The 14752-nt window shown below is 44.4% G+C and overlaps 2 protein-coding genes across 38 annotated transcripts in view; both read left to right on the forward strand.

The window, feature by feature from the left end:
* Positions 1-3584, forward strand: part of Clasp2 (cytoplasmic linker associated protein 2) — a 187584-nt gene extending 184000 nt beyond the window's left edge. For all 34 annotated transcript variants that reach the window (XM_029543096.1, XM_029543102.1, XM_029543097.1 and 31 more), the window contains one exon: positions 1906-3584. In XM_029543096.1, the coding sequence (XP_029398956.1) occupies positions 1906-1992 (87 nt within the window). In that variant the 3' untranslated portion in view covers positions 1993-3584. The remainder of the gene's footprint in view (positions 1-1905) is intronic.
* Positions 3585-14326: 10742 nt separating this feature from the next.
* Positions 14327-14752, forward strand: part of Ubp1 (upstream binding protein 1) — a 42282-nt gene continuing 41856 nt past the window's right edge. For 3 of the 4 annotated variants that reach the window (XM_029542895.1, XM_029542896.1, XM_029542897.1), the window contains exon 1: positions 14327-14623. The gene's annotated coding sequence lies outside the window, so the exon portion shown is untranslated. The remainder of the gene's footprint in view (positions 14624-14752) is intronic. The other variant, XM_021206140.2, reaches the window with a different exon arrangement.

Genomic DNA, 14752 nt, shown 5'->3' on the forward strand with positions numbered 1-14752 from the left:
AAGGAAGGAAGGAAGGAAGGAAGGAAGGAAGGAAGGAAGGAAGGAAGGAAGGAAGGAAGGAAGGAAGGGAGTCTTTCCATGAAAGAAAGACCTCAGGCTTCTGAACCTAAACCCGTACATTTGAGGCTGCTGCATCAGCTTCCTGCTGCAACTATACTGCTGCTGGTATGGTCCATGGCTGTGTCTGTGACAGATCTTTATAACTTACCTCCTGTATGGGAGTACTGTCTCAGAGCCATCTGCCTTGCCCTGAAGAGCCTCTCTCTGGCCAAGAACTTTTTTAAGCCTTCTACCATAACCACCACCAAAGAGACTGCCAGAGTGTTCCCCACCAACACTGCCCCCAGTGTGGCCCATAGTTTAACGGGTTTTGGCCCTTATATTTTCAAGACTGATTAGGTTTCCCACCACCAACATAACAATCAGAACTTCATATTGCTGTCCTTCACTACCAAAGCCACACCTACTTCTCTGAGCAGGGCTACTGCAGTAGCGGCCACCATCACCTTTCCTGTAGCTCCTCTGCTGCTGCCTCCACTACTGCAGCTTCTTGTCCCCTAGAGTCCCAAGGCCCACCTCCATAGTCTCCTTGTGATCTAGCATCTCTTACGCAGGGAGGCCCTTTGCACTTAGAGTTTGTATACATTAGTATTTCTGAGCAGAATGTTTACCAACTGTCTCATGATTAGAATTCAGAAAAGCAAATTCTTCCTTTTTCTACTCTGTCCTGACTTTGTGTTTCAGTCTTGCCATACTTTTAAGTAAGGTAGCCCCCAGTTATTTTCTGTATCTGTTACACCACCCACATTTTCTTCACTGATAGTGGGCGCTAGTCTTTACCCATCTCTCTTGAAGCCTCTCTGTAGTTGTACCCATGCCCATCAGCCTGGTGTGGCTGAGTACACATTGCTGCCTACTCCTCTGCACCCAACCAGAGCCTCTGGAGCTCTTTGTGCAGCTCTCGAACTACCATCTCTCAGTGTGTTTTATTAAAGAATTGTCTGCAGCTCTGCACTGCGCTGCTTCCTGTGGGTCATGGCTTTCCCTTTCAAGTTCTGAGACTTGATACTTGGAGGCCAGGCTAAACTACAACTCAAGACCCTGTTTCCAAAAGCAGACAGACAAATAATCAAGCACTCTACTCCTCTCCAGCTCTGTTGTTTTGTTGGGGGGATCAGTGAGAAGAGCAGGTCTTCAGCAGTCAGATTCCCAGTGTAAGCTGTCCTTGGGGTTGCAACAGTCACATTGTCCTCTGTGAGTGCTGGGTTACAGTTGTGGGCCACCACTCCCCAGCTGCTTCTGTGGCTTGACTGTGATCCAGGTTAACATGCAACTTTGACTTGGTATCTTAAACTAAAATTTTCTGGTTCATCCTTAAGACTTAAAAAAAAAAATGTTATTTGTTTTATTGTATTAATACTACCAGAGCTTTGGGACTTGTTCTGGTCTACAGGTTGAGAATGAAGTACAGTGGTTGGATTATAGCTGAGGGCAGCTAATTGCAGATATTTACTTTATTTAGAGTTTTCCTAGACCCTAACAGTTGTCATAACGTTGTCAGATTTATATTCTAACTTGTAAAAAGACAAAATGAAAATAGACATAGGGTTAAAGCATGCAACTCAGTTGTAGACTGCTTGCCTAACATGCCTGCAGCCCTGCTTCAGACTCCAGCATCACACATGAGCATGGTCATGCACACGTAAGCTAGATGGAACTCAGAGGGTCAAACAGTGGCGTCATCATCAGGCACACAGGCAATTTGAGGACAGCATGGCGGCTGAGCGAACCCATCTCTGAGCACACCTCCTTCAGATCTCAGACATGCAGATAGGATTCCTTAGCAAGCATATTGTTATAACGAGAGCAGTTTGTTCATATGGTGCATGTCGATTTGATCTGCAGATGAAGCTGCTGAACCTTTATATCAAACGTGCACAGACGGGCTCTGCAGGCGCTGACCCCACTGCTGATGTTTCTGGACAGAGTTAGTGCTGCAGACGGCACCTCCCAGTCTCTGAGAGGACAACTGCCTGCCCTCAAGGAAAGGACACTCAAGTACAGCTTTGGGTCTCAGCTGCGGTTTCCCAGGTCTAGCTTTTCGTTTTCTTCTGTTTTGTATTTTCTGTAACAGAGGGGTGTCCTCAGTCTGCATGTAACTTTATGATAGTTATTCCAAGTTCAGGAGAAGCAGTATTAACATCAGTTGATCAGTACAAAGTAATTTTTTAATCTAATTCACCATTTCACATGTTTGTACTTCTTTGTCTTCCCATTAACCTTTGCCAGTGTTATGATTGTATACATTTTTTAAAATGCTGGTTAAACAGGAATGCTTAAAGCTTTAAAAGTTTAACAGTCTAAACTTTGTTTTGCCTTTATTCAACTGCAGAAGAATATTTTTATTGCTACTTTTGTTCTGTATCATGTCCTATGCTAGAAATACTGACAATAATGTGAGACAAAGCAGGGCTCCTTGGCTCCAGCCAGACTCTGTGGATGTGGCACTGATGCTCGTCGTCAGCTGTGACTCCTTTGGGATGACCTCAATGAGAAATGTCATGGAATCAGCCAGTTCTGTAAGACTGATGATAGTGTCTGTTGGTTCTTGATCTTGCCACCTTTATTTAAAGCCGTGTCCCTTCTTTTACCCCATAAGAAAGCTGCACCAAATCACCTGCCTAGGTTTCCATGAGAATTATTACAATGGAAGGTTTTGTTGCAGAGCCTTTTGGTTTATCTTTGTTGTGAATGATGCTTTTTGTTGTATTTATTAATATCAAATTCACTTATGAATAGACTTGATAATGGAAACAGATGAAAAAAATCAAGTGCATGTGTGTCTTTGACTATTCTGTTTCTCATTTGATAAACTAATTATTGACATGGGAGTCAACCAGCACCTTTTGTTGAATGGTGGAACCTGGTTTCCTTTGACCATGAAATTGTCTTATGAAAACTTGGGTCCTGATGAGAGAGAAGATGCTGCAGAGGCTTTTGTCCAGTGGGCTCACACTCTCTACCTCTTCAGGGCTGACATTTTAACTGACCCGCTTCCTGGAGTGTCTTGGAAAACTACTTCAAAGGTGATGTTTTGTTACCTTTTAACATTTTTTTTTAAATCACCTCTGCTAAAGTTATTTTCATGTGCAGCCAACTTTCAAATATTACCAGTTTGGGTGAAAGGCCAAACTTGGTAATTTGGAACCAGGATACTATTGATTTCTCATCTTGACTTTTTTTTTTTTTTTTAATCCTAACAAGATGAATTTGACTGGAAAGCAAATGGCTGTTAGGGAAGCAGTTTGCTATTGTTACAGAGTTACCTATACTTTGTTCAGCTGGAAAAAATGTAGAAATGTATGTAAAGAACGTAAGTAAGCCGAGAGAACTGGATGGATGATTGGTCATAGGCTTTTGCTTTCCTTTGTTTTTAATTCCGTTTTTAGCAGCAAGAAGAGATACTACTCCACACCCTCTCCCTACTGTAACAGTTTTGTTTTCTACTGTTAATGACATTGTGTATTTATAGTTCTATGCTTACTGTTGTGCATATACTGGCAATAAAACTGTACATAACATTACTTGAAGACCTTAACCATGTAGCTCTGCTCTTTCTCTCACTGTGTGACAAAATATATGGGTTCTTCTGTAAACATGAAAGGTCTTGGACCAGTTATGTAAGAGTGTGTCCTACAGCTTGGACACGGAACTCTGACCAGTAGTGTTTTGTATTCAGTGACTGTTCGTGTATTTCATAATCACTTTGAATCAGTATATTGATTTGATATCTGCTTTAAAGTATTTTAATTACGCTGGGCAGTGGTGGCACACACCTTTAATCTCAGTACTTGGGAGACAGAGGCAGGCGGATTTCTGGGTTCGAGGCCAGCCTGGTCTACAGAGTGAGTTCCAGAACATCCAGAGCTACATAGAGAAACCCTGTCTTGAAAAACAAACAAACAAACAAACAAGCAAAAAAAGACAACCAAGTAGAGTGACATAAGCATTGAGCAGTTGGATCTAACAGGAGGCACTGAAGAACTGGACTACGCAGGCTGTGGACTATGCAGAAGAAAAGCACAGTGGGAGTGCAGGTGCACACACCATACACAGTGGGACTGCAGGTGTGCACAACATACACAGTGGGACTGCAGGTGCGCACAACATACACAGTGGGACTGCAGGTGCGCACAACATACACAGTGGGACTGCAGGTGCGCACAACATACACAATGGGACTGCAGATGCACACAACATACAAAGTGGGAGTGGGGGCCCACGCCTATAATCTCAGCACTTGGGAAGTGGAGACACATAGATCTGAGTTGAGGCCAGCCTGGTCTACAGAGTGAGTTTCAGGATAGCCAAGGCTACACAGAGAAATCCTGCCTCAAAAAACAAACAAACAAACAAAAGAAAGAAAAGAAAAAAAGAAAAAAAAAGATGGGTGGAAGGAAGGAGGAATAAACATGAAAATTGTATAATTTGGGAGTTGGATATGGGTCTGTAGCAGAGTCCTTGCCTAGTGTGCACAAGGTCCTGGGTTCAGTGCCCAGAGCCATGGACAAATAAAAGGAAAAATATTTTTCATAATTTCAAGTTGATAAGACTGAGAAACTTATTGATATTCAGATCACTGTATGCAGTATATTTGTTCATTTCAGAAACATACTTAGATATTAGCTGTTAAAAATGATCATATAAAGCCGGGCATGGTAGCACACACCTTTAATCCCAGCACTCGGGAGGCAGAGGCAGGTGGATTTCTGAGTTCGAGGCCAGCCTGGTCTACAAAGTGAGCTCCAGGACAGTCAGGGCTATACAGAGAAACCTTGTCTCAAAAAACTAAAAAAAAAAAAAAATCATATAAAGCTGTTGTTTAAATGTCTTCAGCTGGCTCTCAACAGTTACGAGTACTTGCTCTTTGTATAAATCAGGGCTATCTAGAATAATAGAACTTACAGAATGAATCTCTCCAAATATCTATATAAACGGGATTTATCGGGATGACTTGCAGGCTGTGGTCCAGCTAATCCAAGAGTGGCTGCCTGTGAATGGAAGGGCCTGAGAATCCAGTAGTTATTCATCCCTATAAGGCTGGTGTCTCAGCTGGTCTTCAGTATATGTTGGAATCTGGAAGAAGTATAAACTTGCTCAGCGAAGCAGAAGTAAGCAGGCAATGAGCAAAAACTTCCTTCTTCCAAGTCTCTATGTAAGTGTCCAGCAAAAGACATGGTCTTCCCACCTCAAAAGATCTAAAGATATGTCTTCCTATCTTAAAAGATCTAGGGCAGAAACTGATCTTTGTATGTACTTAAAATTAAGCCAAGTTCCCTCATGAGTGAGTCGTGATGTAGTCACGTTGACAGCCAACATAGCCATCACACCTTTCCAAAGGACCTGCGTCTACTTCCCAGCATCCACTTGAGATGTGTCATAGCCATCTGTAACTTCAGCTCCAAAGGACCCACAAGCACGCACAGGTATATACATACAAACAACACAAATAAATAAAAATAAATCTTTATTTTCCAAGTCTTGCTTTCCTCACCCAAACTAGTACACCAAACTAGTACAGTATTGCACTACTGAGAATTTATTAGAAGAGTTTTAAGGTTAGACACAGTGTCATATACCACTGTCACCACCTAGCTACTTGGAAGCTGAGGCAGGAGGGTAGCTTAAATCAAGAAGTTGGAAGAACAGCCTAAGCAAATTGCTAGATCCTTTCTGCACAATACATACACATATTTTTAAATATCTATTTATGTCATGCATATGTGTACACTGTCACTGTCTTCAGACGCTCCAGAAGAGGGCCATCGGATCCCATTACAGATGGTTGCTGGGAATTGGACCCAGGACTTCTGGAATAGTAGTCAGTGCTCTTAACTGCTGAGCCATCTCTCCAGCTCCACCTACAGGTATTTTTAAGTATACTTTGGTTTCAGGTTTTAAAGCATGTTTAGTTCTTCTGGGTTTCAAAATCTTGCAGACTTGGGTGCTTTTTGCCTATTTCCCTAAGCTATAGTATAACTATGGAAAAGTCCTCTGTCATAACCAGCCAGAGTGAAAGCACTATAGTGTAGATTCTCATGAGGTGGCCTTTTTGGTGGTTCTTTCACTAATATTGAACAGAGTCGTGAGTTCACTTCTCACTGAGTGGTTTTAGGGGGGACCTCAATTTTTAATACAACTCACACACCAAGTGTCCTACCAAATAACTGATTTCCAGCTGTCTTTGTTTCCTTTTCTATTGCTATGGTAAATATATTCTGAAGGGGTGTGGGGCTGGAAAGGTGGCTCAGCAATTATGAGCACCAGGTGTTCTTCAGAGGACCTGGGTTCAGTTCCCAGAATCCTATAAAATTATTAATATTGACTCATGAAATTAGTACATCAGCAGTTATTCCTTAATCACTAATTCCCCAATAACTATACCGTCTAAGATTTATTTAAATTGCCTTGAGCCAGATACTCCATTCTAAACCTCCACGCTGGTCAGATTTCCTCCCAGACACTATTGCCATTTTTACTTGAATTTTCACCATGCTCTCCTGATTGAGCTCTCTCCTGAGGTTTTCTCCACCTCCCTTGTGGCTCCCTCCTTTGCCTCTTTTGTCTCCACCCCTCCTAGAATTGGAAGTCCCACTTAGTCTCTCTAAACCTCTGTGTTGGCTTAGTGTTTATTGGCAAGGCAGAGAATGAATGAGGAGCAATGTTCACACAAGCTTGAGACAGGAGCTTCAAAGAATAAACATTACAAAAGCATGCCCTGATTGAATCAAGATATGAGGGCAGAGAAATCAGCATTTGAATAACACAAGTATAAACTTTAAACCCTGAAAACAAGTCTACCATACCCACATGGCATTTCACAACCATCTGCAATTCCAGTTCCAGGGGATCTGACACCACCTTCTGTGGCCTCCTGCAGCACCAAAGATGTGCATGGTTTGCTTGCATCCATGCAGGTAAAACACTTGGATTTAAGATAAATGAGGATATATCTTGATATGAATACCTTGATAAAAAAGCAAGTTAGAGGAATCTGAAGCTTATAGTCCATCATAGCAGAGAAATCCCAGCCAGGGCTTAAGAGAGCCTTCACAGTACCTTTGCAGTCAAGAGGGATTCCCAGGGATGAATGTGCAGGCTTATTCTCTGCTTCCTCTAACACGGGTTCAGGATCTGCTTTCTAGGGAATGGTGTCACCCAAGGTGAGCAGGCTTCTCCTTCATTGACCCTTTCTTCCTAGCTGATTCTAGGCTAACATCACACCAACTCAATCTGTGAGTTTTCACCTCCACCACATTCCATCCACAAGTTTCAGGTTAGCAGGAGGTGAGTTTTTAAAGGTTACTCTCATGAAAAAGATGGTGGTTTGGAGTTTCTTGTTGTTGGGTTTTGTTACAATTGTTGGGGTTATTTGGAGGCTTTTGTTTTCTGTTTTTAAAGACACAGTCACTTCTAGCATGGGTGACCTCAAACTTGCTATATAGCTGATCTTGAGTTACTGAGGATCAAATCCAAAGCTTCATATGTGTTAGGCAAGCAGAGCCCACTACATTCCCTGCTCCAAAATGATGGATTTGATTTCAAAGTACTGCTGTCAACTCCATAGTCCACAGAAACAAAAACTTAAAAACTCAGGGAGGCTCAGAATTTCCTTACATTGACTTTTACCCTAAGGCTAGCAGCACTTCAGTAACCAAGGAAACCAGACCAATACCTTCTGCAATGTCTGACTAGTATATTTAAAAATCTGAGTTATCACAATACTGCATGGTTACACTTGCGTACAGTACCTAGAATAATCCAAATAAAACAAAGTACGAATGGCAGTTGCCCATGTTGGGGCTTAAGGAAGATAGGAGAGTTCAACTGTAAACATGGCCCAATTATGAGGAATAATGGTGAGTGACGGGAACATGCAGGTGACAGAGCACCTGGACATCAAGCATCCTGATTGCTGCAGCCTCCCTTCAGACGCTGCTCATCTCACTGCCTAGGACCTCAACTGTTACACCTAATGACACCACACCCCGCTTCATAGGAAAAACCTTGTTTCAAAACACACACACAATAAATAAAACAGATAAGTTGGCAGACAAACAATAAAAAGCAGGCCAGTCTCTGAGTTTGAAACCAGCCTGGTTTATATAGCAACTTCCAGGCCAGCCAGAACTATACAGTGAGACCTAATAACACACACACAAAAGGCAGAGGGATGGGGAGATTTCTCAGTTAAGTGCTTGAAATACAAGCATTTGGGCTTGAGTTCAACCCCCCAAACCACATAAAAGCTAGATGTGGTGGTGCACACTTGTAACCACAGCACCAGAAAGGCAGAGAAGGATCCCTGGGGCTCACTTGTCAACCATCTTAGCCTAATTGTCAAGTTCCAGATTCATTGAGAAAACCCCGCCTTTAAGAATAAGGTGGAAATGGCTGAGGAAGCCAGCTTGCCCTGCAGGCACCTGCATGCAAGTACACACAAGAACACAGCATGTTGCTGACTTGAGACACTCAGATTTGTCACTTCACAAATAAGAGCAAGAGATTCCACTACCTGAAGTTGGAGGTGTCACCATAACAAACACTGGAAGGACTAAGGCTCTGGCATCAGGGAGCAGAAACTGGGAGGCCTCAAAGAGGTTGCTCCCTTAAGCCTAAAAGGCACTGAGGAGATTACTAGTTGAAACTAGAGCTGGTGGGAGCTCTCAGTTTAGAAGGAAAGGGAAATATTCCTGGAAGCTGGAGGAAAGGTAATCTTGTTCTGTAATGGGAAATGCTCTGGCAGCACAGTGGCCATGGTTGACATGGAAAAGAGCAGATAAACCAGGCCTGGTGGCGCACACCTGTAATCCCAGCACTCGGGAGGCAGAGGCAGGCGGATTTCTGAGTTCGAGGCCAGCCTGGTCTACAGAGTGAGTTCCAGGACAGCCAGGGCTATACAGAGAAACCCTGTCTTGAAAAACCAAAAAAAAAANAAAAAAAAAAAACTCGGAGGTAGAGGAGTAGGAGTTCAGGTTAGCCCTCAGCTACCTGTTGAAACCAGCCTGAGTTACTCAAGAGACTGTTTAAACAAGCAAGCAGACAAAACTAAACAAAATCACAGAGGGCTGGAAAGATGGTTCAGTCAGTGATTGACTGTTGAGCATGAGGACCTGACTTTAAATCCATCCAGAGAACCCAAATAAAAAAGTGAGTGCATGGGCTGGACAGGTGGTTCAGTGGTTAGGAGCACTGACTGCTCTTCCAGAGGACCTGGGCAATTCTCAGCACCCACATGGTGGGTGGCTCATGACTGTAACTCCAGTACAAGATCTGACACCCTCTTGTGGCTTTCTGCAAGTGTTGCACACTCATGATATACAGACATACAGAAGGCAAAACACCTATATGCATTTAAAAAAATACCTCTCCAGAAGACAACATGTCAGATTAAGAGATGTATACACACCTCAGCATCCTCATGGAGTTGTCAGAACTATCGGGAATTGGTTCTCTCCTTCCACTCCGTGGGTCCTGGGAATCAGACTCAGGTTGTCAGATGTTGTGGCAGGTACTTTTACTCATCTGTATCCCCAGCTCCAACTTATTCGCTGATTCCATTTAATAAACTTACTTTTCAATGATTTTCCAAAGTTACTTTGCCATATTTAATATGAACAGTTTCCCATACTGGGAATGAAGCCAAGGCCTTGAGCATGCTAGACAGGCATTCTCCCAATGAGAGAGAATGCCTAGCTCAATGATCATTTTAATTTTGTCCTGCTTTGTATACCTTGGCAGCCTTAATAAGCTGAGCTCTGCCACTTGTTCTTCAGAGACAACTGAAAGGCTGGAGAGGTGGCTCCTTGGTTAAGAGCACTGGCTGCTCTTCCAGAGGACGGGGTTCAAGTCCCAGCACCCACACGATGGCTCACAACTGTCTGTAACTCCAATCACAAGGGAGCTGACACTCTCTTCTAGCCTCTGTGGTACTGTATAGTGTACACAGACATACATGCAGACAAAACACCCATATACAGAAAATGAAAAATTAAGAGATACATGTGCCGGGCCTGGTGGCGCAGGCCTTTAATCCCAGCACTCAGGAGGCAGAGGCAGGCGGATTTCTGAGTTCGAGGCCAGCCTGGTCTACTGAGTGAGTTCCAGGACAGCCAGAGCTATACAGAGAAACCCTGTCTCGAAAAAAAACAAAAAAAAAAAAAAAAAAAAGAGAGAGATACACGTAAATATCTTTAAAAACACTATAGTACATGTAAGTCTGTGTATAAATAAATGTACATGTAGCTTAATGTGGATGACAGTACTCCCTCCAAGAGCCAAAGACCACCTAACAAAACTCCAAGAACATACATGAGGAGCCTTCTTTTGAATTGTTGGTCACAGTCATCCGAAGAACCCTCAAACATTACAGACTTATTACCATTCCCTTTGTTTGTCCCCTAGAGGTAGAAACTTAGTCCCTGTTGCTAAAAACACCAAGCACTTCAAATGGAGGCCCTAAAGGCTGCTGAGCCAGATACACCCTGAATGGCTCTTCTCTGAGGACTAGCTTTCATGGTACTAGAAGGTGCCATGCAATTTCTAAAGGAGAGAAGAAAGCAACAGTCCTAAGCAGTTCAAATGACCGCCATGACATGATAACCCAAGGGTATGGGGCTGGCAACGTTGTATCATTTGATTGGGTTCTTAGACCTCGACCACCCTTCCAACCCCTATTCCACCCTAATACCCTCCAACTCTCAACACTAGGTAGGAGAGAAAGCCTGGAATGGAAAGGGGACGTAGCCTCCATCGGGTTCCTAGGGGCAAGTCCTATCTTCATTGTCAGAATATCCAGCAGTTCAGCAATAGCGAATGCAGCAGGGGAGCGGCATCTGTCACGGAACCTCTTAGACTCCTAGCATTTAGACCCTCTCCAGAGTCCCTAGAATTAAACTCTGCAGCTGGCAAAAACCATGCCACACCTAAAGCAGGAGACAATCATAGTTAATGGCTGTGCAAAATCTGAAGTAGCCCTATATCCCTCATCTGGGATTAAATTAGAGAAAACATATAACCTGTTTGTTTTTTGTTTTTGTTTTTGTTTATTATTATTATTATTATTATTATTATTATTATTATTATTATTATTATATGTAAGTACACTGTAGCTGTCTCCAGACACTCCAGAAGAGGGAGTCAGATCTTGTTATGGATGGTTGTAAACCATTATGTGGTTGCTGAGATTTGAACTCTGGACCTTCAGAAGAACAGTCGGTGCTCTTAACCACTGAGCCATCTCTCCAGCCCCCATAACCTGGTTTTTAAAGAAAGCAAAAACTCTCACTACAGTACAGTTGTGGCACATATACCTTGCTTGTAACCAGTAGCTATCTCCTCAGACTTAAGGCATTCTATGCAAGAAAGAAATCACACCTTCCACTAGAAACGTAGCCAACTACCCACTGCTGGTGAGGTCATAGATCTTGAGGAGAACCCACCCCTACCAATTTACCAAACCAGCAAAGTACCAAGCTACATTCCAAATAGTTGCCCTTATACTTGAATCAAATGCAGGACTGTGGATCCCAGTCCCAATGGATACATTTACAAGGTGACTCCTGCACCTAAGGCTCAGGGAGCATTTTCAGGAGAGGGGACTGGGATTGGGAGAGCCAAAGGATGAGGGGGTAGGGGGGAGGTGACAATGAGATTGTGTCTTCTAGCAAGGTCAGAAGCTACACTCATAGTGTCTCACTAACGTGACTGTTAAAACATCAGCTAAACAAGGACAGCACTGATGGACATGCTATCATGGACAGAGGAAAGACCAAATGACCTCCTTCCTATACAAAGAACTACAAAGAAATAAGGAATGCTGAGAGCAGGAGAAATTGTCCTCCCCAGAAGAGAGCACACCAACTGGTCATCCAAATGGTCAGACCTGAAAACATGCACACAAGTAACATTATACAGACTGAGCTGGTTAGGGCGTTGTTTTTTTTTTTTTTTATCTGTTTAGAAATATATATCTACTTGCATACATACATATGTGCATGCAACAACAATGGAAAAAGTCATAGATTTGAAAGAGAGCAGGAGGAGGCATAGGAGAGCGTTTGAGGGGAGGGAAAGGAGAGGGATGATGCAATTATAATCTCAAAAAAATAAAAGAACAAAAAAACGTAGACAAGTAATAAAAACAGAGATGTAAAACAGTCCATGTGACCATGTTGGGAAGAGGACAAAATGAAATGTTCTAGTGAACCCAACCCACTCCATCCTCAAGGGTGATGAGAGAGGTTTTAGGTTTACTAGAGGGTGAGAGGTGTGTATAGGTAATCATTCCGGGCTAGAGTGCTGTCCCAACCATCACTGACCTGTCATGATCTCAACTCGAATCCTTTCTGTAGGAATCTTGTATATATATATACCCTCTGTAGCTCAGGTTGGCTTCAAACTTTGTTTCTCCTGTGTTAACCTCCCTAGTGCTGGGATTACATATCTTGTGGTTTGAATAAGAATAACCCCCATAGACTCGTGTGTGTGTGTGTGTGTGTGTGTGTGTGTGTGTGTGTGTGTGTGTGTTTAAATGCTGTTCCCTAGAAAGTGAAACTATTAGGAGGTGTGGCCTTTTGGAGGAAGTCTCAATTTGAGGGTAGGCTTTGAGGTTTTCCATGCTCAAGCCACACCCAATGTGGTACACAGTCTCTCCCTGCTGCCTGAGGTCAAGATGTAGAACTCTTCAGTTCTTCTTCAGCATCACATCTGCCTGCATGTTGTTTTGCTTCTTGGCAGACATGATGTAACAGACTAAAAACCTCTGAAACTGTAAGTTAGCCTCACTGAAATGTTTTCCTTTAACTGGGACACGCCTTTAATCTTAGCATTCAGGAGGCAGAGGCATGTGGATCTTTGAGTTCAAGGCCAGCCTGGTCTACAGAGTGAGTTCCAGGACAGCCAGGGCTACACAGAGAAACCCTTTATAAGAGTTGCCATGGTCATGTCTCTCTGTGGCAATAGAAACCCACTGAGACAACATGCGTGCACCATCTCCCCTTGTTTCCAAAGAGGAATGTTTGACAGAGAAAAATCTCTCATTTTCTTTGGGTATGGTCTTGAATAAATCTAGTTTCACTAATTTCTGTCTCCAGGTCTTTCAGTAGAGCTGTAAGCTGAATTAACCTGAAAGTCCTTGCTGTTTTAAGACAGGGTCTTGGCTGGCCTAGAACTCAACCGTGAAGACCAGGCTTCCATAAACTCATAGAGATCCCCCCTGCCCAGGCCTCCAGTGCACTGGGACAAAAAGCATGCCCCATCACCCTGGCCCTGACCTTAGATGTTGGCAAATGTTACCTTTCAGAGGCTGTGCATCTACGTATGTGTGAGTACTCTAGTGCACAGACTGATTAAAGAGACAGATGATAGCACACTTACACTCGTCCCAAGAATCAGAGAATTACTCCCCTCGTTATTTCCAACAGTTAATAAATCTGTCAGATGCACGTTGCTGGACCCACATCCAAATCCTTTGGAAACAATATTTTGTGAAAAGGAAATAATCGAGGGCCGGCTTGGAGGGAGCAGTTCTTCTCAAAGCTTATTAGGGATACCCAGACACAAGACTTCCATGAAGCAGTAAAAGGAAGCATTTGGGCATAGATAGGAAGTCTCTATGCTTAGTGTGTAGTCTTTGTCTTTTGCTGGAGGTTATCTATGCTTCTTTTTTGTCTTCGTGCTACCTGAACCATAACCTCCCGGGTTTGTTTGTTTTCGTCTTTTGTTTTAGAAAAACACTAGTTTTCTTCAAGTTAACTCTCACAGCAATTTGCATGGTTTGTGTTAGCGCACATGATTAAGGAATAACGAGGGTATCACACACTCGTGCTATGTGCGTCACCAGATCTTCTGGGCTCTGCAAATTTGTTTTGTTTTGAGACAAGTCCTTGTATATAACGTTGATTCAGCTGGAGCTCGCCAAGTAGACCAAGCTGACCTCGAACTCAGGGCAGCCTGCTTCTGCCTCCGGATTAAAGTTGAGTTGAGAGGGGGCGGGGGACTTTTAGGGAGGGCTGACTGGCTTATTCTCCTGCCAATCAAGATCTTCTGCACACCAGACCTAGCTTACATCAGACGACAAGTACCCGCTTTTCTCTGGAGTGGGGGCAAAAGCCGACGAAAGGGTATTTCCCAGAACCGACGGAAGTAGGACCTGGAACCACTTCCTCCAGTGCGGGCCAATGAACTCTTACTTATGGCAGCCAATTTCGTCCCCGAGGGGAAGAGCGTTTTGATTGGTGGCTCAGCCGGGGACGCAGAGGCTCACGGGAACCCATTCCGACCGCTTCGCCGTGACTGCCCAGAAGACCTGTCAGTCAGCCGAGCGCAATCGGTCACACCTCTTCCGCCGCCAGGCCGCGACACCGCGGGGGCCGGGCAGCGCCGCTCGGCCCAGGCGCCAGTGCCGCCGCGAGGCGCGGAGCTGCGAGGGGCGGGCCTGGGAGGGGAGCGGCCGCGGGGGCGGGGCCGGGGCGGGGCCGGAGGAGGAGGCGGAAGCGGCGAGCGAGCCCGAGCCGGAGCCGCATCGAAGCTGCGTCCGGGCCGGCGGAGCGGCGGCGGCGGGGTTGGCCGGGGCGAAGGGGCGCTGGAGCCTGGGCGGGCGGGCAGGCAGAGGGCCGGGAGGGCGCGGCCCGGGAGCGGGTGACGGGCGTGCCGGGGGGATGCGCGCCGGGGCCGTGGGGCGGGGCGGGGC

This window comes from Mus pahari, chromosome 10 (genome assembly GCF_900095145.1).
Source record: "Mus pahari chromosome 10, PAHARI_EIJ_v1.1, whole genome shotgun sequence".
Lineage (NCBI taxonomy): Eukaryota > Metazoa > Chordata > Mammalia > Rodentia > Muridae > Mus > Mus pahari.